The 27,439-nt window shown below is 35.8% G+C and overlaps 1 protein-coding gene across 2 annotated transcripts in view; it reads left to right on the forward strand.

The window, feature by feature from the left end:
• The window catches only part of AMMECR1 (AMMECR nuclear protein 1), a 101,944-nt gene extending 75,364 nt beyond the window's left edge, over window positions 1-26,580 (forward strand). The window contains exons 3-7 of one of the 2 annotated variants that reach the window (XM_081125957.1): window positions 6,963-7,077; window positions 21,760-21,850; window positions 23,254-23,350; window positions 23,470-23,543; window positions 25,713-25,822. In XM_081125957.1, coding sequence (XP_080982083.1) covers window positions 6,963-7,077; window positions 21,760-21,850; window positions 23,254-23,350; window positions 23,470-23,543; window positions 25,713-25,732 — 397 coding nt within the window. In that variant the 3' untranslated portion in view covers window positions 25,733-25,822. Of the gene's footprint in view, window positions 1-6,962; window positions 7,078-21,759; window positions 21,851-23,253; window positions 23,351-23,469; window positions 23,544-25,712 lie in introns of both variants that reach the window. The other variant, XM_081125956.1, reaches the window with a different exon arrangement.
• The last annotated feature ends 859 nt before the right edge of the window (window positions 26,581-27,439 follow it).

Raw genomic sequence — 27,439 nt, forward strand, 5'->3', positions numbered from 1 at the left:
TACAATCTACTATTGTTATATGCTCCATGACTCTTCATGTAATAAAAGGCCCAGAACAGGTGCCTAATAAATATTTTGAAAATTAAAGAAAATGAAATGAAGGCTTCTCAAACAAACAAACAAACAAAACAACAAAACAAACAAACAAAAAACAGAACCTGGAAAGGTAGCCATTATCCCCTGGGATGGCAACGTTTAATTCCTAGAGAAGATAATTTGTTTCGATCCTCCCATATCAAGTTTGAAGGTTCAATCTTAGTCCTGGGGCTCCCTCCCTTCCGCTAGAGCCATAATATGGTGGCAGCCCTGTGAACATCAACTTAACAAATATGCTGGTGATCAAAGTTCTTTGCCAGCCACTGCTTATTAACAACCTAGTGTATGTAAGACACTTATACAGGCGCTATTATTTTATTTGTTGCAGTACCTCTGAGAGGTAGGTACTGTTGTTATTCCCATTTTATAGATGAGGTAATGGAGGCTGGCACAGGTTGAAAGATTTATCCAGATGTCACACAGCTAGTATGCAATAGAGCCAGGATCCAAATGCAGGTATGTCTGATTCGGAATCCAAATTCTTGACCATTCCACTGTGCTATGTTCTATAGGACTGTGAAATAGTACTCATATATTAATGATGACTTCAATTTTGCATTTTTAGGAATTACTAGTGGCCCTGGGGAAGTGATACTTGGTCAGGGTTGTAGAGGTTTCTAAATTCTAAGAGAAAAGTCAATAAAATTTACATTCAGTTTGATTTGAGAGGTAATTCAGTTTTATAGTGTCCTAAGTCAGGTAACACAAGAATGAGATCCATGGAAACTTTGAAAGTCTATGTCAGGTTACTTTTGTGTTACATTCTTTTGAAAGTAGAGACAATCTCACATTTTCAAACTTCCCAACGTGAAAATTGTTGGTGGTCACACTGTAATCTTTTTTCTGGGCCCACAGATGTTGGTTCTTTTTTTTCCTTTTTGCCAAGACCATTGAGAGCACTGTTCTAATACTATCTAGTAATGAATGACCCAAAGTCATATTGAGTCTTAAAGATAAACCTGAGTCATAAAGAGAAAATTAAATGATGTTCATTATATTCAGGTAGATATATTTTAAAAGATTTTCATCAGAAAAAAAATAATGAAAACAAAGCATTCTTTCTAGTAGTTTATTTCTAAAAACAGGATGGAGTAAATCCAGAAACTGCAGGGAGAGCAGGGAGAGCATTATGTGAACATTATATGGAGGGAAATGAGGAACACCTGCCATATACACTAAACATTTTAGCCATCTTTTTCTATGTATCTTTTTCCCCCCAGTTTTAGTTCTGCTTCACTGAGTCAAACTCACAACCTATTCTCCTAATTTAGAGGTGAGGAACTTGTGGCTAGGAGGCAGATTCTTAACAATATTGCTTTGGTGATCACAGCATGCAGCCCAGAGAATATTTTTCCCTCCTTGTGGGCACCTGTGGCTATCTCAGAGAATAGAGGCTTTTAAGAATTCTAGATTAGAGCGGTTCAAGAACTTTAAGCCAACCAGTAGGGAATAACACTAAAGTCTAAGTAAATCCTATAGGATAGGAGCTACATAATATTTATGGAAACCTACAGGATGTATCACACTTGATCTCCCTTTCCCTCTTACCCTTCTGCACCTCCTTCTTTGCTTTCTCTCTGTCCCTTTTGTGTGTATTTATTTACTTTCTCTACCTCCCACTTCCTTTTCCTGCTGCTTGTTTTCTCTTCCTCACCATCTTTATTTTCTTTTTCTTTTTCTTTTCCTCCTTTCTACTTTCTCTTCCCTTAATTCTTTCCTCCATTCCCCATTAATCACTCATCATATCACTTTAAAAATACATATATATGTATATATACTTTTAAATGACTGACCGTTAATGTTCATTGAACAGTAAATAGGTTGGATTTATTATGCTAAAGGAAAAAAAATATCTCCCAATTAAATAACATTTTACATATGGCTTAATGATAGAAAATGTCCCTTTGGGTCATATAGCGCTCACCAAAATAAGGTTCCTTTGCCCCTTCCTTAACCATAATCATGTCTTTTGTCGATCCTCTCTACCCTTAGGTTTAATGAATAGTCACTTATTTTTAGCATTCTGTTTTATGCCTGTTATTTTCTTTAATAATGGGAAAGTGAAAAATGCTCTAAAGTTTCTGGAGTTCACACATGCCACATGTGCATTCTGTTCCCGAAGCTCTGATGAGGAATGGCAGAATTTCTAGATGATTGAAACCCCTCACAAAAAAACTTTTTTTATTTTAGACTAGTGTATACTGGATTTGCTTTTCTTCACCTATCCAAACAGGAATTTTTAATTTTGGTTTTAATTACGTCCTTGTCCTGAAAAATGATTGCCTGTAACATGAAGCCCTTCTCAGTGTGGTAACTTTCCACTGGATAGCTGATTAAAGTTGTCAGTGTTTTAGAAAGTGAAGGAATGAATGAATGAGTGAGTGAATGGCTAGCTAGTTAGATTCATTTAAATAATTTCTGTTGCATGCTATATTGTTTATGATGAGCCTTGTAATATCTAAGATTTTGTCTCTATTCAGCTGTGTTTCTTTTCCCCTCACAGTTTCTAGGCACTGTCACAAACACTTTGATTTTTTTCATAGCCAAACTCTTAATTTCTTTTTTAAAAATGTTCATTTTCATTAAAGCACTATTTAACATTAGATATTAACTTTGACAGATGTTAATGCTGCTTCTCAGTTAGAGAAATATATTCTTGGGAAGGTGCCAATTTGCATTGAATATATTTTAATTTGGTATGTGAATTAAACTGTTGTTTAAACCTACCCATCCATCATATGGGTGATGAAGCAGCCAGCTGGTTTTGTACATAAGCAATTTTTTCCCCCATAGCAATAATCAAACATTAGAAATTGGCTTCCTATTATAGCAAAGAGAACTTTGTATGAATTTACTACAGGATCTCATTATTTGTCAGTTCCTTAGACTGCCTAGAATTTAAATTGGCAGAACCTACTTTGGTATAAAATGCTTTCCATGGACAGTATTAATATTTTAAAATCCTTTTTGCTCCTGCAGATTTCCAATGGACAGAAAGTCTAGCTCTATTTACCCTTTGGCTACTAATGAATGTTATTAAATGATTATTTATCTTTTTTAGGCAGAGGCATTGCAGGTATGAGATCAGAATTGCCAAGTAAGGCAAGCATTTACTATTAAAAAATTATTCCATTCAAAGGTGGCAACTGAAGTATAGATACTAGAAATAATTTTAGACTTGAGTTAAGAATCTGGGTTGTATCCCCACTTGTGTCACTAATTACCTGGGTCACCTTGAAAAAGTCACTACCAACTCCAGAGTGCATAGCCTCTCCAAAGGCTCACCTTCCACACTGCATGTTCTATATACAGAATAGAGTGGGGCTGAGGGAAGCTGAATCTTCTTGTTTATCAGCTATCCACACCAGTCTAGCAGCTCTGAAGTCAAGTCTCCAGCTGCATTTTTCATCTTTTTTATAATCCTTTAAATCCTTGCTAGGCTTTCATTGCTAGTTTGTTTCCCTAGGAATTTGCATTTGGAGATATTGAGGGCTTTCTACCTTTTAGAATTTTTCTATGCTCATGAATTTAATGAAAACTTACTTAGAGTTTATGAAAAATACAAGAATTAAAAGTCTCATTTGAGTGTGTCTGTAAAATCAAGCTGTTTCCATCATGACTAATGTACTTTCACTATTTCAGAGTTTTGAAGTTAATGCTTTTGAGTCTTGGTATGGCAAGGCGTGATTGTCAGCTTCTCTTATTCTGAACATTCTTTTTTTTAAAGGCCAGAATGATTTTGCAACTAGGAAAGCTTGCTAGCCTGACCCTCAGTTACATTTTAGAAAATTTCCTTAATTTGAAATAGTTTGAATTATACCGAGCTACAATTTATCTTTCATTGGTTCGCTACAAAACAAAGTAAACAAAATGATAACTTGCCTCAGAGTGTTGAGAAATTAACTGTATAGCCACTTCAGCATGTGTATTTTAATGTAAAAGCTAGAGCTAGATACAAAAATCCCTTCATTAAAGGAATTAATTAAAAATTAATTAAAAAGGCAGAAAATAACAAGGGTTGGCGAGGATGTGGGGACATTTGAAAGAACCCTCATACATTAGGAACATACAGCTGCTGTGGGAAAGTGGTGGCTTTTGAAAAAGTTAAACATAGAATTACCATATGACCCAGTAATTCCACTCCTAGGTATCTGCCCAAGAATAATGAAAACATATGTCCACATAAAAAGTCAAAAATGAGTGTTCAGCCTTAGCCGGTTTGGTTCAGTGGTTAGAGCGCTGGCCCGTGAACTGAAGGGTCCCGGGTTCGATTTCGGCCAAGGGTATGTACCTCAGGGTGCATGTGGGAGGCAACCAATTGATGTATCTCTCTCACATCAATGTTTCTCTCTCTCTCTCTTTCTCTCCCTTCCACTATCTCTGAAAAGAAATGGAAAAGAATACCCTAGGTTGAGGATTAAAAAAAAAAGGAGTGTTCATAGCAGCATTATTCATAACAGCCGAAAAGTGGAAACAAGGCAGATGTCCATCATCAGACAAATGGATAACAAAATGTGATTTATCCAGATAATCAAATATTATTAGGCAATAAAAAGTATGAAGTGCTGATAAATGCTACAGCATGAATGAGACCTCAAAAACACGCTGTGTAAAAGAATTCAGACACAAAGGCCACATGTTGTATGAAATGCTTATATGAAATGTCCAGAATAGGCAAATCTATAGAGACAGAAAGTAGATTAATGGTTTCTAAGAGCTGGGGGAAGGGGAGAATGTGGAGTGACTACTAATGGGTATAGGCTTTCTTTTGGGTGTGATGAAAATGTTTTAAAATTGGATACTGGTGACAATTGTACAACTCTGTGAATACACTAAAAACCATTGAACTGTATACATTAAAGGGGTGGATTTTATGATATGTGAATTATATCTCAATAAAGCTGTTATATATTAAAAACATTAGTGACTATATTACTATAATTACTTAAAATTATAAGCGCATATTTCAATTACATTTTTGCCAGGGGCTAGGACGAAGAGGGAATGGGGAGTAAGTTAGTATGTAATGGGTATCGTGTTTCAGTTGGGCAAGATGAAAAAAGTTCTGGAGATGGATGGTGGTGATTGTTGCACAACAAAGTAAATATACTTAACCTCACAGAACTGTACACTTCAAAATGATTAAAATGGTAAATTTTATGTTGTTATATTTTACCACAATAAAAAAATCAATAGCCCTAAAAAATTACATTTTATATTATTCTAATGTGTTTTCTTTTTAACAGGAAAATTGAAAGTGTGATTGGCCTTTTGGTTTTTTTATGCATGGGATTTTTCTGGTCTATGTTTTAGAGCTTCTCTCCAGTGTATGTGTATGCGTTGGTGGGGAAAAGGTGGAGTTTATACACACACACTGATCTCTTTACTTTGGCTTTGAATGAGAACTTGAAAATACTTTTAAAAACTTTATTTGCCAATAGGAAAATAAAAGAAGCCAGACCATAGGAAATTTACGTTGTTAAATTATAAAATAGTGAAATGCTGTTCTCAAAGTATGAATTATCATAGATTTCCTGATTTTCTTGGTTAATCTTGGCTCCTAGGCTGGGAAAGAAACATTTATACTTTATATAGGACACCTCTATGTCTTTCTATGAGCATTTTCCTTTGTATAGCAGGATAGAATGACAACCAAAATGCACTGAAAATGCAAACGTAGGTATATATCTGTACAATACAGTGGGTGAGTTTCAGAATGCGAAAGAGGGGTTGAAAAAATGAAAAAAAAAATCCAGCAGTGAGGAAGTCACTGAAAAAGGAATTAAATTATTTCTAAAGGCCACAGAATTTTATTAAAACCCAAACAGTTTGTAGACTCTAAATTTGTAACTTAGAGGTTAATCTGTGAAAACATGTCTAAGACTAGCTGCTATAAAAGACATTTGAGGATCAGTATAATATAGTATGCAATCAGAGGTATGTTTATTTTTCTTGATCAGGAAGTGGTTTCTTTTAAAAGTACAAGGAACCCACAGTACCTCTGTGTGTCTGTGTGTGTATCTATGTGTCTATGTGTCAGTGTATTTTCTGTCTTTTCTATTGTTGCAGGAAGAATTATGATCTTCCAACATTTTTGTCCTTTACAGTAGGGTTTTTCTAGAATTTGGCATTGTGGTATACTACTTTTGATTACAGGATCCAATTGGAATTGATGTACCCAGAAATCTATCAATGTGATTAATGGTCTCCTAATCATACTTTTATTTCCTAGATTAGCCTTATTTCCTGTAGTTTCATAATTTTTGAGTCATATCTTGAATTACCCTTTTTATAGAGGGCCTGAAATCCTTGTGAGTAGTTTTAGTCTATAGTTTGCCTGATTCTTTTCATTTTCTTTGATTTCTTTTGCTTGAAGAAAATGAGATTTTGATCGTTTTTTTGAAATCTGAATGCTATTCTATGGTAACTGGCCAACCTAGTATGAACTTTTTTTACAACATGAAATGCATATATATTTTTTTCCACCAGCACTAGATCCAGAAGTCTTCCCACAAGTTTCCACTAGTCTGGTTTTTATTCTCCTCAAAAGTAAAATAAAACATTCTCAGACTCTACAAGTAACAATAAAGTACACCAGGAAATGACTGTACAGGAAATGTGATTGATCATTCACTCTTTACAATTGAATTGGTTGTAGGATTGGCTAGTAAATGCAATCTATTGAATGAAAAAAGAATGACAACTAGAACCTTTGGGGGCTTTGAATATATTTGAAGATTATTGGTGCCTTTGGCACCTTACTGATTTTTTTTTTATCTCTTACCTTTTTCAAATGATTGTCTGCATTTGAAATTAGGAACACTCATATCTAGCGATTTCTTTAATATTTGCTTTGTTTTCAACAGTGCCCTTAAAGATAGCCGTTTTCCCCCAATGACAAGGGATGAACTGCCACGGCTCTTCTGCTCAGTGTCTCTGCTCACTAACTTTGAAGATGTTTGTGATTATTTGGACTGGGAGGTAAGACTGTAGAAAATCTTTAAAGAGAAATGAAGGTAACTTGTGAGTAATTGTTTAAAATTAGACCCAGAAAATAACTCTTTCAGCCCATTGTCCATTATAGTGAAATTAAGAGAGTAACATGGATAAATAGACCTCAGAACTGATCAGTGAGGTATGAGGGAAGGAGTTTTTTTTAAAGGCAAAGTGCCATGTGTTGTTTTAATCCCAAACTAAATTTGCTCTTCATTTTTATCCTATTTCTTCCCTAGAAGACCTCATAAAAGCTGTTAATAAATAGTAAGAAAGACTGATTGGAATTTCTCCTCTTACATCCTGGTGCACTCTGGTATAACTGCCACCAAGCAGTTAGGTAGTCAGAGGATACATCTAAGAATCAAGGAGCAAAAGAGGAGAACACACCACTTGGGGAAATATACCAGCTTGTGTGTAATGATAGGGTGTTAGTTAGGGTTAAATCATGCTAATTCATTCTTGGCCACCTTAATTTAATACACTAACAGATAATATTAAGGTTATATCTTGGGTATCTCTGTGCATTGCCATTATCAGAGTAGTCTATATCGATCATATTTTTATTCTTTAATATCTGGAGTTGGATTTTTTAAGGAAGTTCAGACTCTCACCATGATTTGCTTTGGTGGTTGGCAGGAGATAGTTAAGTGTATGTCTGTGAAATTTTACACACAGCCATGTTCACATTATTGAATGCCTACTGCATTTAAGGCACTGTGCTACATGTACAAAAGTACTAAGATTTCGTCTGCACCATAAAGCAACTTATAGCAGAGAAAAGGAGTATACACAAAGCACGAATAAATAAGTGAATAAGAGTAAGAATAAACAGTCTATAAGAATAAAACATTGGGAATTCAGTGATATACATAGCATTCTCTTACACTCATAAATGACATGGTTGTATCATTATGATATAACATGTTTTAACTCTATTGTTTTTTTTAGAATGCCCCATGGTAACTGAGATATTTTGCCTCATGGACAGATCACTGTCTTGATAGTTAATTGGATTTGAGTTTTATTTTTAGCTTTGCCCTGATTCCTAGTGAGACTTTGGACAACTTACTCCACTACCATTCAGTTTTTCCACATATAAAATAAGACATTTATAAAGTTCTAAATCTTCATATGAAAAACCTCTATGATATAAATTATTATTGTTATGCCAGAGCTATTTAAAAAATTCTGCACAGAGTAGGGTGAAAGAGTTCCTTCTGGGTTTTGTTGTAGGGTTTTTTGGAGCAATATCAGAATATGAAAGCATCCTAAAATTTTTTTGTAAAGGAAAATATAAAACTAATTGATAGTGCTGATCCTAGAAAAGTTGGAATGTGTAAAGCCTTTTATAGAATTAAACATTCTTAATTGATTGTTTGCTGTAAATTTATGGTTCCTATTTAAATTTTTCTTAAAGAGAAGTCTACCAGTATTATAGAAATATTCCACAGTAATTTATTTTTTCTTAATCCTCACCTGAGGATATGCTTTTTTATTGATTTTTAGAGAGAGAGGAAGGGGGAGAGAGAGAAGAAAAAACATCAATGTGAGAGAGAAACATCGATTGGTTACATCCCATATTCACCCCAACTGGGGATTGAACTCACAACCTAAGTATGTGCCCTGACCTGGAATCGAACCCTCAACCTTTGGTGTATGGGACAATGCTCCAACCAACTGACCCAGCTGGCCAGGGCTCTGCAGTACCTTATTTTTAAATGATCCCAAATCATATCCCTTACTGACAAATATTACAGTTTGGTGTGTCTTTTCTTGTTTCAAGGCTACTTCTTTTCTAGCTGGAATTTTATTTCTGCTTTCTGAATTTCAAGGTGCTGTGTCGTGGTTAGGGTAAGAGTAATAACAGGGGAGAAAGCCTGATATCTAGGGGATAACTGAGCTACAAAAACACTTTTACCCTTAATTGCAGCCACCGAGGTGGAAGTATAGTTCAGGTGTGTGTGTGTGCACGTGCACGAGCATGCATGTGTGTGCATGTGCATGAATGTATACTGCATAAATATGTGTGCATGTGTTTGGGGGGAAGGAACACTGGGAGAATCCAACAGTTGTTAAATAGATATGGGTAAACAGAGTCTACCATCATCTTCTTTAGCCCACTTCAACTACTGTCTACAGCTAAATTTAACTTTAATATTATTGGGCTTTTATGTTCACAAGATGTATCAGCTTTCTGTTGGGAGAGTGAGAGGTCAAGCACTTAAGCATTGGTGCTGTGTACTCTTTCAGGGTGTATTTATCCTGTCTGGTCACTATCTGCCAGCTTAAATTTCTAGAAGAGTCTATATTGCTTCTATTTGGTATTATGTATTTAATACATTCCTTAAGGCTTAAATATCGGTGTCTATTTAGTTATGCTTTCCTGTTAAAGTACCAACAAAACATACAAGCATGTATTTAAGTACTTTAAATATATAAGTATTTGAAAGTGAATTAGGTACTGGTAGAATGGCTATGCTAAAAGGAAAAGACTATACTTTTCAGTTCTTATAGTTTAAAGTATTTTAGCATAAGAGAAATTTGTTCCCAAAGAGTAAGGGTGAAAATTACCTTTTAAAGTACAAGAATGTGATTTGGGGTCAAAAAAACTGTACCAGGGTCAGTGATTGAAAATGGAATGGTATTATTGTGGAATGGTGTCACAAGGATTATGATTAATAATTCTAAAAAAGCATTGCTACTTTAAACACAGAATGGTAAAGTTGAATTAAAGGCTTTAAAAAAAAAGTATATGTCAATAAAATTCCACTCCTAGGTATATACCCAAAAGAAATGAAAACAGATGTTGAAACAAAAACTTGTACTTGAATGTTCATAACAGCAGTATTCACAAAAGCCAAAAGGTGGAAACAACCCAAATGTCTGTCAACAGATTAAGAGATATACAAAATGTGGTATATCCATACAATTTAATATTATTCAGCCATATAAAGAAATGAAGTACTGATACATGCCATGACATGAATGAACCTTGAAAACACCATGCTAAATGAAAGAAGCCAGACACAAAAGGAGTAATACTGTGTAATTCTATTTTTATGAAATATCCAGAATGGGAAAATCCATAGAGAGCAATAACATATATTAGTGGTTGCCAGGAGATGAGGGGAGGGGGTGAATGGGAAGTGCTGCTTAGATGGGTACAGGGTTTCCATTTGGGGTGATGAAAAAGTTCTGGAACTGGATAGTTGTGGTGGTTATACAACATTGTGAATGTACTTGATGCCACTGAATTGTATACTTAAAATGATTAAAATTGGAAAATTTATGATATATGTATTTCACCAAATAAAAGACATATATGCAAATACATAGACATATTTAAATCTGTTTTCCATAATACTATAGTAATTCTAATTTATTGAAGAAGAAAACTTAAAATTGAAAAACGTAAAGAAAGAAATGCAAGCCATTCATAATCACACCATTCTGAGATATCCACTCTTAACATTTTGGAATATTTCTTTCAATTATTTTTCTGTGTCTTTGTATCTATAAATCTGCATATTTGTTTATGTAACTGAGATTATATTGAATATACAGTTTCTATTAAAAAGAGGATTATGGGGAAGTCTTTGTTTATGGTTTACTGTATCTAAGTTAGTTATTTATATGGCAAATTTCCTTTATGAGGAATCTGTCTGTATTATGAAAGTACACATTTCATTTTGGGAAATTTCACACTGTCAAATAGCTACAACTTTTCTTCCAAGAATGTAATATCCTGTTCATCATAAGTATCTCATTTTAACCTGAAATGCAAAGTGCTATATATGTTTATGCCTGAGGGGGAAACAGGAGATGATTACAGAATTTTAATAGAGAATTTTGAAGTCAAAGATCTGTAATGAATATGTTTCACATAAGCAGAAGCCTCTATCATGGGGTTTCTCTGGTGGAAGTAGTTTGAGAGTTGACCCCCTCTGGTGAATTGTGTTACTGCAGTAGAATTCCTAATTAAAGGGACGAAAATGCCCATATCAAAGCAGAGTGAGGGCAATGTCTAAAAGTCCCAAAGCATAATGGTAGGTAACTTCGATAACAAGACAGACATCCCTGTGAACATGAGGATGAGGGATGTGACCAGTGGTAATAGCCACCTAATTTTCAAATGATCAGCAAACAAGTGAACTGCCACAGGGCTGGCTACTCTGACTCTCATCTTCATCCAAGGTTTTATACTCAGCCTATTTTGGAACTCTCTTTTGGTAACATGTCTCTGATTTCATAATGGCACTTAGTAGGAAAGTAGGATTTATATCAGACTTTGTTTTAGGGGCTAGAATGCTTGTATTTGGTAATGTAAGGAATGTATGCTAAATGGTTTCTCAAGTGCATGTAAATAATTTCAAGTCAATGTTGAATTAACAGAATGATCAGTAATGCTTCCATATGTTCTATTTCTTCAAAATAGTAATTATCACATTTAAAATGAATGTCTATAGGTAGCTTCTCAAGGGGCCTGGGTAGTCATTTAACATAGCAAAACCACCTACAAAAGGATGTAAGGACAAATTGGAATAGTGGTCCCACCCTTCTGAGAATGGCTGATCATTGCCAGCATCCTGATCTATTTAATTGGCCTGGTAGGTATGAGAAGGATGAAAAGTGAATGATTTGGAGGAAAAAAAATCATTAACTGATAAATTGAAACGTCTACCTGCAAGGCTAAAATGGTTGTTAAGTGAAGAAAATTGCTCCCCTAGGGAGAAATCTGAAGTGATCTGCTTTGTGTTTGAACACAAAAATTTATTAGCATCGTTCTGTGTTCTACAACTGATAGCATTCTCTTAATTCTGAATGATAGGATGATTGACAGGCATGGTGCTTTAGAAACAAAGAAAAGCTCACGAAGCATGTTGGAGTCCTCTAATATGATATATAGCCTAGAACATGTATAGTTACACTATTTGGGAGCCATGTCTCTTAATTTTAAAAATCTGAAAGGTTATAAAACCAATAATATTACAATAGCTGGAGTTTAACTTGAGAAGTGATTCTAGTGTGTCAGTCATCTTGTAGCTGCTCATTTTCAAGATGATATAAATGAATAAGCTTTTTGTTTGTAGAAGAACTTGTATAGCAGGTATCCTACCAACGACCTTCCGGGAGCTCCTGTAGCAATTTGCTGACACAAGACAAAGTATTTTCTAAACTATGGTCAGGCATCTTTTATTTCAGTTAGAGATATGATCATTTTGAAGGCACGAGGAAGAAATAGTTTCTATGTTCTGAAGTAGACCAATAGATCATATTTCAATAGATTAATAACATTTTCACAAACCATAAGGCACTTATGCCTCGCCTGTATATACTGCTATCATTTGGGCAAAACATTGTGGTCCTAAGACAAACTGTTCCTTTTTAACACCCAACACTTACATGGCATCAACCCATGCTGGGTGAGGCTGGCCAGCATGATTCTTGTGTGATGTCAGATCTGTCCCTAAACTTAAGAGCTAGACCCGAAGCCCCTAGTCTCGTTCTGTCTCTAAAGGACCAAACCATCTGTCATTGTATGTGAGCTTGTTGGAGTCCTGGTACTCAGAGAGCTGCACTTCACTTTAAAAGCAACCTCAAAGCACACCTCTTGAGTGATCACAGTTCCATTTCTGATGTATTTGGTTGCAGTTAATAATAGCGTGCTTTTGTAACAACCTTCATGAGAGTAAACACATGAGATGAATAAATTGGCTACCATCATTCTCCCTCATACATTGAGAAGTGCCTGTTCTCCTTTTCATCCACCCTTAAAGATTTATATTTTTCTAGCTCCTCTGAATGTACCACTGAAAACAGAGTTCCCGTTCATATACAGATGGTTAGCATGACTCAAGTCACCAAGTGAAATGACTTCTAGTTGTATATGTTCTGTCTACCCCATTATTTTCCCCAACTATGATATACACTATGTTTTGCTTCTAAGATTCCTGCCTTTAAAAAATATATATTTTTCTAGATATATGAAGCCTATATCTGTATGAAACCTATATATAGATCTATAGCTAGATATAGATACAGATGTATAATGCCTATATCTATATGAAGCCTACATAGAGATCTCTATAGATAGATAGATATAGATATATGAAACCTATATATCATATATCTATATACATAGAGAGATATATAGGCTCATATATATACACACACACATATATAGGCTTCATATATATATATGCTTCATATATCTAGGAAAATGCTTTTCAATATTTTCTTAGAGACCTGGAGATTTTTATATATGATGTTACTATTAAGATAATTTAGTGTTTGCCCTGATGCTCTACTCTAAATGTTTTTCAAGTGCTGTGGAACATTGGGAAAGGAATGCTTCACGCTTCCTGGTCACCTATAAAGAATTTGCTGTGACTCAACAAGTCAATGTATCAGAAGCCTAGTGAGGAAGCAAGCTGAACAAAGTAAAGTAACTTCTAGAAGGTGATTTAATGCATACAAATTTCCATTAGGTTTTGGTACTCTTAGTGAAATAGGCTGTGTTGTCCATTCTTAGGCCTCTTCCAGTTGCTTCCTGCTTTCTCTGTGTGTCGTTTGGTGGGGGGATGGTTTCCTCCTTTCCCTAAGTACACAAACTCTTCCAGCCCTTTCCTTTGTAGTTACATTACTGTCTATTCTTTCTGTACAGTTTGTGTGCATGCGTGTACAAGTGCGTGTGTGTCTGTGTGTCTGTGTCTGTGTCTGTGTGTCCCCAGCACTTAATAAAAAAGAGTCCTGCATTTTAGGAATGAGGAGACTCGGGTACTCTTCCTGACTGCCACTACCCAGCTTGGTAACCTTTCTGTATCTCTGTTTCCTCACCAGAAAGCTGGAAAAGTTGAACTGGCTAATACCTAAGGTCTTTGGATGCTGACAGAGTGTGATGCTGTGAATCCCCTTTTTAAAATAGCTTCTGTTTCATTTTACTTCCAGATAATGAATCACCACTAACCATTTAGATGTCATAAGAGGTCCTTAACTTTTAAAACAGCCATTGCTAACTTGAATGTAGGCAACAAAAGTAAAAAAAAAAAAAATAGTCCAAATTTTGAAATCACACATTCTAGATTTCTTTTTCACAAAAGAATTTTTCTTTTTTTCTTTTTTTGTTTAAAATATTGCAGATGTGCCTTTTTCTCCCAAGAATTTTCTTTAGGGAGAAAAATATTCTAAACCATAAATACCTCTATTTTATTACTGTATTGTCCCCCTGTTTTAAAGTAACATCATATGTATAAATCTAAATTAAGCAGGTATATTAGGGAGTGATTATTCACTTTACAAATAGATATTTTGCTTTGCAGAGGTTTGCAAAGAAACTCTATAGGGTTTCTTTATTGTCTTCCTCATGATTTTAAGATGAACTCATTTACATAAATTCAACTCATATGTAATTTTTTAGGAACAAATCTTTTTCATAGACTCGAGTAAAACCATATTGAGTCAGATATTCAGTGTACAGCTCTAACCTGTGTGAAATTTTTCTTAATGTCTTATTAGGCAAATAATATTATTTTATATTAGGTACGTTTTCCAAGAGGTGTTTTTCCCCCAGCCTTTGAAAAGCGAACTAATTCACATCTGTAAATTTTAAGAAAATTTTATAGCTTTAGTTTCCTTGTCTGTAAGTTCACTCCCTTCCCCATTCCCATTTAAAAAAAAAAAAAAAAAAAAAGGTAGGAATGCATTTTTCGAACTTTTGATTAAAAGCAGGCTTTTTTATTTAAAGGTCACCTGTGTTGCCTGAACTTTCCTTGGAAAGCTTCAGGATGTTCAATTTTAAAGGAATGCACATTATAATTAATCATTACAGAGAATTACCCTAATTCTGACCAGGATTCCAGGTCACTTGAGCTGTCACTAGTTCTCTGTAAAACCATAATGTAAGAATAATGTAAGAACAGTTTCCTTCATTGCAAATGATATATAAACATGTTTGGCTTCAAAGCTTTTCAAAGCACTTCTTCATTAGCCATGCTTTATTTAAAATCTTAACTAATTCTTTAAAAGTTCATGGGGGTGATTATTGGCTAGTTCAGGTATTTTAGAGCTCTGAGTCTGCTATTAGTTAAAATAAATGTTATCAGATTGTTGTTCAGTGCCCTTTGTGAAATAAATTGGCAGGCTTGTGTTCTTGACAGACAAGATGTCTAAGTCTCCTACATGAATCAAAATTGGCACTAATTGGTCCTTTGGTAGGCTCTGCAAAAGCCAAGAATTGGTCCATGGAGACTAAACTAATCTCCAAGCTAAAGGTGACTAATTTGCAAAGATTTTAAAGAAGAGCAACACATGTATTTTGGTCAATGAGAGCTTTGCTGTTGCTTTTCACCAAAATAATGACAGAAAAAATAATCTCATCTGAGGTAGATGATGAAACAGTTTTTATAGTAGAATATATTAAAAGGTTACTTGTGCCCAAGTGATAGCTTTGCAATCAATTATCCTTTTAATTCATTTTTTTTAATTTTAAATTTATTTTTATATAATTTTTTCTGCTTCTAAAAGGAAGCAGAAAGTTCCTTTCTCCCTTAAAGGAACTTTGAAATCAAGGACAGCTACAGGAACTGGTCAGATCGTGGATAAAAACTGCCTAACAGTATATATAGTTCCTTCAGGAGATTATTTTTTAAGTCACTAAAGCAAGAGTTGTCTCTGGGTGGTACCAGGATTCCAGGTCATTTTTTTATTTCCTCCTCTCTGCTCTTCTAAAGGGGTTCTGGGTAATATGCATATACTATTTTTATAAACAGAAAAATAATCCATGTTTACAATTGTTAAGGTTTACAAAAATAAAAATTACTGAGTAAGAAAACAAAACAATTACAGCAACACTGATTTAAAATTTACTATTTGGCTAGAATCTGAAGTGTGCTTTGTTAACAATTGTTAATCTTTAAGTGTTAATTGTCAATCAGATGGGCAGCTTCAAAACATCAGACTTACTTCTGAAATATGTGGAGTCAAGTGATTCAAAATCACATCTCTGAGGATTTGATGGGTAGATCTGGCCAATATGTAGTCTTTTTTTTTTTTTTTTTTTTTTTGTAGTATCAGGATTGGGTAAAGTGATTCATTAGAATCTGTCATCAGCCTTTATGATTAAAATCTTAATTTTTCTTGCCCCAATCAGAATTATTCAGGAGTATAAGCTTAGAGTAGGCCCAAATTTGGAATATTTTCCTCTGTTATGTTGAATTTGCTTTCATTGGTAAAAGGAAGGGTCAGTGTCTTCAGAAGGCTGAGCTGGATGGGTGGGCCTGAAGGTACCATGGGGCTATGAGTGAGAGTGGACCATGCTGCATTGTGGTTTTTGTGCTTTTAGGAGAATTGCCACATATGACTCTTTCCTCCTCAGAATATAAGAAATGTCAGACTCTTTGTCAGACCCATGGACTGCTCAGTGCAGTGATTTTTTTTTCTGTCCGTGGTACAACGGGCTGTTTTGTGAAAGAGCATGTGTTCTATGATGCCAGCCTCTAAATGTTAGGGGGTGTGTCAAACATCCTGAGTTCTCATTAGGAACAGAGTCCTTTCATTGAATTCAGTGAAACTGGCGTATTGAGCCCAGCAGGTCAGTCTTATGTGAATGACCAGTGATTGCTTTGTTAATTGCAAAGCATATTTTGCCAAATGCTACCAACAAAGACATGTCAAACAACTTTCGATTCTATAACCTCCTGATACTTTTTTTTAATTCAAGGCGAACTCACTGATAATCAGTGGAGTGAGCTATGGCCATATTACAGGAAAACCCAACATTTGGTTCTGAAAATGGGGGAGAGTGAGACTAACTGTGGCATTTGCTAAGACATGATGAACCTGAGGAAATAAATTGGTTTTATTGGCCAGGATGTGATCAGGGGCAGCTAAAGCTTTGAGGGTCAGGACTGTGGAGGTAATTATGGAATCAAATGGTCCAAGGTTTGGGTGGAGCCTGCTCGACTTAGCCAGAGCACATTTTGTACTCATCGATGCTTTTAGACAGATGACTCTTTTTCATGTTTCAGTATATCCAGATTGTTGTCTTGCTGATTAGGCTCCTAAGTAAAAGTGAGACCCTTTTGTAGTGCCGCTAGTGGATTATAGGACTAACATTTGCCTTATAGACAGACTAGGGTATATTAAACTTCGACTCTGCAATTTGAGGAACATAATAGGGCATGAGGGCAGGTTTTTTTAATGTTCCTGTGTTGAGAGTCACTGCATTAGAGGATAATAGTTTTAAATGAAGCCACATTTCTAACAAGGGACCAGATAACGAGGATAAGTGAAATCTGCAGACAGTCTAGAAGCTTCATTTTGGCCATTATTTATAATCTCTTCTCCTACAAAACCTTTTATTATATAGCGAAATTGATTAATTTGCATGTATCTCTGCTCTCCTTGCCCACATGCTCTCTGATACCAGAGTGAACAAATAGAGAAATGGACAAGAGAGGAAAGGGGATGGGGCCAAGGCCAGGTGGAGGTGGTGATGCATAGTCCCCAAACTGAATAATCAACCCCAGAATAATCGAGATATATTTTAGGGGCCTGGCATTAACCTTGATACTTAATCATTCTGGGTGATATTTTTAAAAAGGTTATATAATAGCATTAATAAAAATCATTTGCTATGGAATGGTTCAGAATAAATACGGCTTTCTTTTTAGCATGAAATACGGCTCTATTGAACTGGTCTTAATGTTCCCTCAGCACACACAGATACAGCTCTGTTTAATTCCATATCCTCTTATCTGTAAGTCCTACATTTAATTTACTACCATTCTAGTTGATTTATAGCTTTGGTTAGCAAAAGTACAGTCTAGATTAAAAGGCTATTATCACAGCTGATGGACCTTGAAGGTATTTTTTTTCTCAGACCTAATAATTTTGAAAATGACTTATAGACTCTGGTGAGGCTAGATTTGCAAGCATCCATTTTTTGCCCACCTGGCTGTCCTTTGGGGAATGGTAATTAGAGGTGTGTTTGGTGGCGTAGTTTTCCCTCTTTATCCATCCTGAGAAATGGAAAGTTACTGTGATAGAGTTTTAGAGCAAGTTTGCTTCAGGGAATCCCAATTCCCCAGTTAGCTGATCTCTTATCTAGCTGATAATTACAACTACAGCCTTTGTCTCTTGGGATGCTGCTGGGCTGAAGGATCCTCCAGTCTGTCTAAGGGAAGATTCAGTTATTATACATAAGGGTTATATTTTGGAGTTGCAGCTGTGACAGATGCCTCCCTCAAAAAATGCAGAATTAGTTTTGGTGCTCATTTCAGTAGAGATGACTTAATTTGCAAAGCCAGTGATTTCCACAGGTTGGCCAGATTCGGTCATTCTCCACAGCAGGCCATTTTCCACTCTCCTGATTTGATTGCGCAGTATGACTATTTGGTGGCATCTGTGGTTCTAGGAGTAAGGAAAATGCTGTTGCTCAACAGGTGACAAAAAGCTATTATGCTTTGATTCTGTTTAGAGCATTATTACTATTGTCTTGATTCCATTGAAAAAATGAGTCACTCTGGTTTGGGCTTTATATCTTTGCAAAATATGATTTTGACCTATGATGTAAGTTATTTCTCACAGAGGATTCACTTTAAAATCACCATACTTACAGTTCAATTTACAGGAGCTTTCAGTTGTTCAAAATCATAGGAACACAGAAGAGAATGTAAAATTGTAAATGTGGCACTAACTCAAAATGGGAGAACTTTGCTATTTTTTTCATATCAAATTTTATGTTGGGCCTTCTCAAAATACAAAAGTAAACCAATTTTATTTGTGAATAAATCAGGTTTTATTTTGGTCAACATGTCTTTCCAGTTTGGTCTTATTGAGGTTATTCATGTACCATATAATTGGTGTTAAACCTTTTTTAATTGTTAACTTACTTGGTTTTAAAATCTCTGAAATTTTTGTTGAAGAGCACAGAATGTACTCCTATGAAGGAAGGATTTATGCTTCTAAATCACCTTCAATTTACCTAAATTGCTTTTCTTTTTCAATACATGGCTACAGTTTGTCAGAGAATAAAAAATCACTGGGGAGTTTTCTTTTTTCAAACTATACTTGCTGAAACATGAAACCTCCTGAAATTCTGATAAACTTTGACTGCTTCCGCCCCCCCAGCTATTCCCACCCTATACCAGTTAAACATCACTGACTTAGTCTAATACTCTCATCTCAGCCCATAGGTAGGAAAACAGTCTTCCACTTTTTTTTTTTTTACAAAGATCTATTTTTTAAAATATGTTTTTATTGATTTCAGAGAGAGGAAGAGAGAGGGAGAGAGAGATAGAAACATCAATGAGAGAGAGAAACATTGATCAGCTGCCTCCCACATGCCCCCGACTGGGGATGGAGTTGGCAACCTGGGCATGTGCCCTGACCCAGAATCAAACCAGCGACCTCCTGGTGTTTGAGATGATGCTCAACCAACTGAGCGACACTGCCTGTGCTCCTCTCACAATTTTTATTAGTAACCTAAATAAGCACCAAAATTCTTTTTCAATTTTAACATGACAGACTTGTATAAATTGAGTTAGAGCTGTAAACTTCACTTCAGTGAATGATGGGAGCATAAATCATTTACGCTGTATATTTAAAAAAACAATTATGAAGGATGTGATATTGTTAAAGCAAAAATCTCAAAGTCATTGACCAGAAAGTCAGTATACGGAAACTGTTGCAAATTTGTTATTGTCTCAGTACTGTGTCAGGCACTGGGGAAATTTGTAGATGTCCTTTATCCTAGAAATGACTGATGGCTAAGCATGCATATTTCTTCTCAGCTGTCCACAGTCATTTCCCACAGGACATGGGAGGCCTGATTGTGTTAGATTTTAAACAGCTGCTCTGATTGCATTTTCAGAAAAAGGAGATTCATAAGAATACTGATATTAAATAGATAGAAGTAGCCACAGAGATAGGCTTGAATAAAAAACATAAACTGCTCAAACGATCTGACAGACGCTAATGGATGGGTGGATGAAGACCTGGGGAGAAAGGGAAATGGGTTTTCCAGAGGACTTTTTATTCCCTGAAAAATTGGAAATTTTCAGCCTAAGAGTGGAAGAAGCAAAAGGAGTTTTTATGGATCCCTTTTCCTCTTCTAGACCTTTACATCTATGCAGACAGAAAGAGTAAAGGTCTGTGACTTAAGTCATCTGCTCTGAAAAGAAGCCTCTTTCCTGGGTAAAGAGTTTTACCTGGCATTACATCTTCCCTCCAGTACCTTGGACCACTTTGCACTCCACTTGGGAACCATTGATCTAAAGAAATCATAGATTTGGAAGAAAAAAATGGAATTGTTAAGCTTTTGAAATTTCATTTTTATTATCAATGTTTAAAAACATTGTCTTTTTGCTCAGCCGGGCATGGATCAGCGGTTGAGCATCGATCTATAATCCAGGAGATCGCGGTTCGATTCCCGGTCACGACACATGCCTGAGTTGCAGGCTTGATTCCCAGTTGGGGGCATGCAGGAAGCAGCTGATCAATGACTCTCATCATTGATGTTTCTATCTCTCTCTTCCTCTCTCTAAAATCAATAAAGATATATATATTTTAAAAAGTTTAAAAATAAATAAATAAAAACATTGTCTTTTTTATGATCTTTAGCTCTATATACACTATTCTATATAAGATATATGGGGAAAGGACAGATTCCTTTTAATTGGATGCTAATCAAAAGAAAAATACATTACTTTTTAAAAGCGTTGGCAAGTAATTACACACACTGACTTGGAAGACTTTTTTAGGGTATCTTCTAAAGTTTTTCTGTCTCACATAAAAAAGGTTATAGTGGTCTCTGGGTTAGTATATAAGAAACTTCAAAAATGCCCTGCCCTAAGTGATTAGAAATCCTTATTGCTCTTAAGTTTAGCAGTAGAGTGTGAAGGCAGTGATGCAGATAGATAGCAAGGGTTTGACACTGGCCCACTTTAAACCGTAATACATTTTTTTTTTTTTTTTAGAAAAACTATATGTAATGATTGATGGTGTAGAATCTGATTGTTGTTGGTTTTTTCAGTCTGATCTGTGTTGTCTATCTACATGTAATTTAAGGTTATATATGTCTTACTCTACGCACAGCCCCGGAATGGTGGTTCTGGTTCCAAACAGAATAGCACAGCCTGGCACATGTTGGGCACATACAAGTAAATGTTTTCCATTTCCATGGCTATCATAATGGCATTCAAATTCAAATTCAGTACTTGAATGGGAAGGGAGTTAGTAGCCCCAGATGTTTCCGAACTTACTGCGAATTGGTGATTGTACCTGAACACAAGATAGTGGTTCGCTATTTCTCTAAAGTTAGGTCCTTTAGTCAAGTTCCTTATTGTCATGAGTCACAATTTGGGAGTGGGGGCAGGATTCTTGCCATCGACTCTCTTATTTTACACAGAACCAGAATGGTTGTTCTAGTTCCAAACAGAATAGCATAGCCCAGCACATGTTGGGCACACACAAGTCAATGTTTTCACTCTCCATGCCTATCATAATGGCTTTCAAACCCAAAGTCAGTACTTTGGAAAGAGAAAACTGATATGCCCTTCCAAAACCAAGGGGGAAAGCAAGAACTGCATTCTCTTGAAAGTTCATTTATAACTTTTTCTTTGTTTCTGTGAAGAAGACTGTACTAATAAAACTGCCAATTTCTTTCAGGTGGGTGTACATGGCATTAGAATAGAATTCATCAATGAAAAAGGATCAAAACGCACCGCCACCTATCTACCGGAGGTTGCAAAGGAGCAAGGTCATTGTTGTACTTTATTTCATATGAGCTGGTGAAGAATTTAAACAAATATACAAATTGCAATGCAATATCTGACCTTGCAGTTATGTCTGATAATTGATCAATGTCAAATTATAAGAAATGACTCTTCCGTCACTGCCACTGCAATGTCTGTATGGAATTGGTTAATTACTCACACAGAAGTTGAATCTCTGTACTAAAAGTTTGACAGCAAAAACACACCAAAGTATACTTTCATAAAAGCAAAGATTTGTAAAAGCTGGGTGTTATTTTAGGCAATAGTTTGCTACAAATTCGAAGAACCATTTTCCCATATTCCATTGTACTATAGCCTTGTGTGATATAAACAAGCCTTTGGTTTGACAGCCACACAGTTCATTATCAGTATTAAACATTTCATTCTTAGGGGTTGTCATTACTCATTCTGGTACTACTAAGATTGCAGATTTCCCATTTAAGGTTAGGAGCATTGAGAATACATGAAGTAGTGTTTTATATACTTGGTCTGCACTTCCTAGTCAATAAACTTTTTCTATTTTGCAGATGAAATGTAAATCTTTATGACCCACCACTGTAGCACAAAATAACTTTATGCTCTGTAGTATTTTGTCCTTTCTAGCCACTACTAAGTTCTAGTTTCAAGTTAGTTGGAATGAATATTTCTTCTTCACATTATGGAGCTGCTTTTCTCATCAGAAAGTATATGTAATTTGGTTTTCCTGTGTTTATCTCATAAATATGTGAGATACATGACAGCAAAATTTAATATCATTAAACCCCCAACAAGAGAGTTAGTCTTTAAGGCAGTTATCTGAAGATTTGTTTCAAAAATGTCTTAATCCTGTAGTTCCATTGACTTCATAAAGCATACATAAGAGATAGAGGGACTTGGATATTAATATACCATCCCATGTCAGAACCAATAAAAATGCCCTTGAATATTGCACCCAAATACACTTGATTGACGACAGAAGATACCTTTAGGAACAGCAATTACCATGAGTTAATGTGGGAGTCCTAAATGCTACTGAGGTGGCACAATGATATTTCTGCTTTTCCCTCCCTTTTAAAGATGTCACTGTTAGAGGAGAGTACAGTGCTTGTGGTTTGCTACTGAGACATGACTGAGCAGTTACTGCCAGCCTCTTTGCCTTCGAATGTGGCTGAGATAAAGAAGCCATTGTTGTTAGCCATCATGGATAGCTAGAATTTAAGGTGTGTGGCGGTGAACCTGCTTCTGTACAGGATGAAATCTTAGCTCTTCTGTGTGATTTTTAGGACCAAAGGAGTTGATGGCATTTGGTGAAAGTGATAGCTGACCTCCCTAGAAAGTCATTTTGTATTTAACCAAAGGTACTTCTTACATGTGCTTGACTGTATTTTATCGGGTCTACTCTCCGCAGGATGGGACCATATTCAGACCATAGACTCCTTATTGAGGAAAGGAGGATACAAAGCTCCGATTACTAATGAATTCAGGAAAACCATAAAACTGACCAGGTACAGAAGGCATTTTTCTAGTGCAAGGATAACCAGTACATTTTGATGCATGCGTATGCCTGTAATTCTTTGATTTCTTTGGTCTCTCTAACTGTACTTGCTTCTCTTTTCTGAAACAGAGTGGAAATGAATGGCAGGGCCATACTGAGGATGGATACAATGGAACTATGCTTGGCAGTAAAGCCTGTAAAATGTATGAGCCCATCCTTCCCACCTTTAGCTCTATGTGATTACTCTGGCTTTATACAAGCAAATCCTCTGGGCCTTTAGACTACATTATTGAAGAAAGTTACCTGAATTAGCTATTGGCAAGCTTTTGACGTGGCTTAGCAGAACCCTGGGATTCTGATAAGCAGTCCTCAAATTTGAATTTAACCTTAGAATTTTGGCAGTAATAGAAGTTTCCCATGGAAGCTTGCTGAAAAATACAATAAAGCTAGACTCACAAATGCTAAATAAACTTCTTCATGGGATAATGGGGATACTTATTTTAAAAGGAAAATATCAAAATTTTAGGCAAATGGGTTGTGGTTTCCATTTATTTTAATTCTATAAAACCACATTGAATGCCTAAAATGGACTCTCCTCAGCTCTGAGGAGTTATGAATTTGAAAATGCCTCCATCTCTGCTCTCCCTGAGTTCACAGTCTAATTGAAGGGCATGTACAAAGACGATTATTAATATAAGGCAGAATGTGATAGATGATGTGAGATCATAAAGTAGGGGAATAGAAATTCCAGGAGGGGTTAGGGGTAAGAAAATTTCAAAGAGGAGGTAGATTTGAAGCTGGACTTTAAAAATAGGTAGAATATTTGACAGGCAGAGAGCAGGGGAGAAAAGAGATTAATTAAAGGGAACTTTGTGAGTCAATACATGTAGGTGGCTTAGTACCGAGCAAGTTCTGAGGAATGTTCAATAGTCCAATTTGGCTGGTCTTTTAGTGTACATATAGAAGGTGGTCATTTGAGGAAAATATGGCAAAGAAGATAGGTTGGGTCAGATCATAAGGGTCTTGAGTTCCAGACTGAGAAGTTTAGACCTGATTCTATAGGCAATTGGTAGCCATTGAAGGGTTTTAAACTGATGGATTTGGGGAGGTATAAATTAGAATTGGAAGCAGGAAAATTAGTTAGAAGACATTGCTATTATCTAAGAATCTCTGGCAGCAACCCATATGGGGTGAATTGGGAACCTTAACAAGAGCTGTGGCAATCAGATGGAAGAAAGGAGGGAACAGATAAGAAAATATTGTGAAAAAAAATGAAAGGACTTAGTCATCTTTCAGAAGTAGGAAAGAAGAACAAATCAAGGCTTTACTCCAGATAAAAGGGACCAAGGTGATCCCTTCAACCAAGAGAGGAACCGCAAGAGGAGAGTCAGGTTTATGCATTGATACTGGATTTCCGGTGTTTCCTGGGATATCTGTATATTAACATCCAGTAGGTTACTGAGTCTGCGTGTGTAGAGCTCATGGACAGAGGTGGTGATTAGGGATCATCTGTAAAAAGCACATAGTTGGAGCTATGAGGATAGGGTTCATTGAACAAGAACAGAGCATAGGGTCGAAAGGACTGAAGGTAGAAACATAGGAAAATCCTACAAGGCAGGAGTAGGATGAGTAGTCATAAGGAGCAGTCTGAGAGGCATGGGGATAACCAGGGGAATGTGGAGTTGTAGAACCCATGGCACAAGAGAACTTCAAAAAGGGAGTGCTAAGCAGTACCATAATGGAGGTGTCAAGCAAGAGGAGTGGCCTTCTGAAAGAGCAGTGTCCGTGGAAGAGTGACAGTGGAAGTCAAGATACACTGAGCTGAGGAGTATTGTGAGATGAGAAAATACACATTACTCTTGAGAAGTCTGCCAATGAAAAAGGTAGAGATGAGGGAAAAGGGAATTTGAGATACCAGGATTAAGAAAAGGTTTTCGTTGTTACTGTTTTTACTTAATGGCAAGACTTGAGTAGATGTGTGAAGAGGGGAAAGGAATGGTAAAGAGGGAGCAATGGATGATCCCAGAAAAAAAAAAGTAGTCAAGTGAGTGAGTTACATACATGATGGTAACAGGTTGGCTTTTTTCTGTTCCTTACTGTTAGCAAGCTGGGGATCAGAGGGCAATAAAATTTGTAGAACAATTTAAACAAGGAGTAGTAGATTGGAAAGAGCACTGGACTCAGACTCTGGATTCCTGGGCTCTGATCTCAGCTTTGCTAATTATTAGCTGCATGACACTGGGCAAGTCACTGGTCTTCTCTGGGCTTCTGTTTCCTGACCTATAAAATTATCTCCAAAGTCCCTCCTAGTTCTGACACTGTCATGTCACCTATTTCTTGTTAACTTTGTCTCTCCCCTGACTTTCTTTCAGGTACCGCAGTGAAAAGATGACCCTGAGCTATGCTGAATACCTTGCTCATCGCCAGCATCATCATTTCCAAAATGGCATTGGGCATCCCCTTCCACCATACAACCATTATTCCTGACACTGAGCCGCACAACCAGTCACTGGGCCTCTCTGCAGACCTCTTCCCAGGAGACCCTACCCCTTCTTGGTCTAGCTATCTCTTTTACTGTACCATTTTATGATGATAGTTTCCGTTGCCATGGTGAAACTTTGACATAGTCAATTAAGATCATCATGGTAACGGGTAGGAAAATGGCATTTGTTAAGAAGATCTTGTTTTATTATTTTAGTTCACCAATTTTTTTTTTGCAGCATATATCATTTTGGGGGATTTCTTTCCTTACAATATTATGTAGAATTTTACTTTGCTATGTCAATCAGATTTCTATCTCTGTCCATCTTGCCTTTCTTTCCTGTCTTCTTTCCTTCATTCTTCTCTTCCTTCCTTTTTTTTTTTTTTTTTCTTTTCACTGTGGATGGAAGAAATTGTGCAGTTTTTAAGGATTTTATTTAGATTTTTCTTCAGTTTTCCTCAGTAAGATAGATACTTTTTCATAGCTGAGTTTGAGAGTAATTCATATGAAATTCAGGTATTTGTGTATTACTCTTGAATTTGTCTAAAATTAATTTTGCCATGGAGCTTAGTATGTGGGTCTCCACTGCTTAAGTATATGTTTTTACCATGGTTAAAATATATGAACTTTAGTTCTCATATAAAACATTTGAAGGTCCATGATAGGGCTTGTCACAGAGAGTGAGAAATCATTTATGCCTATTGTGCTGGTTATCATAGGAGAGACTGCCTCATCACTTTATAGAACCAACTTACAAACTAAAACAGTTTTAAGAAAGTACAAACTACCTTTCAAATATGCTATAGGAATCATTTTGAAAAGCAACAAATATCAGGAAGAGAGCAGATATAGATTTTAGTGCCTTTGAGAAGAATATAGTTAAGTGGAATTAAGAGGGATTAGAAAAAAGGCAATTTAGAGAAATATTCTTGTAAAAATTTATTGTTTCTATGTTGTAAAACAACAGATTAGACAAATTCTTTACTCAAGTATTTTTTTAAGCTGAAAGAATTATTTTGAGCAAATAACCAAAAAGAGACATGTGTCTATTATGTATTCATTTAAATTTGTGAGCTTTACTTTTCAATATGTTGTGATTGGCCAGGGACAATTTTAGCTACTGTTTAAAGAAATGGAAAGATACCTAGTGAAACAAAAGTTCATATATGCCATGATTTCAGATGTTTGTAATGGGGACAATACTGGAGTTTTAGAAATACTATAAAATTGCTTGAATCTCTTTCTGCACTACATACTTTTGATAGAAACACATTTACTATGTTGATGCTATGTTACACCTGTAAAAATGGAATTGGCATTTAGATATGATGTAGTTGTTAGAGCCGAGATCATTTGCAGGACTACTCTTGCCATGATACAAAGAGAATTTCCTAATGTCAATAGGAGGTCTGTATGTGTATCCCCAGGAAAAATGACAGAGGATTTTGGAGAAAGATTACCTTCATTTTATGGTAGTAAATATATGTGTGTGTGTGTATATGTGTGTGTGTGTGTGTATATATATATATAAATATTTTTTTCAAACAGGAAACCAATATATCAAGTGATGAATTTAAGTATGGTGCAGAATATATAGTTTAAAAGTATGAAATGTCA

Source organism: Miniopterus schreibersii (genome assembly GCF_964146895.1).
Source record: "Miniopterus schreibersii genome assembly, chromosome: X".
Lineage (NCBI taxonomy): Eukaryota > Metazoa > Chordata > Mammalia > Chiroptera > Miniopteridae > Miniopterus > Miniopterus schreibersii.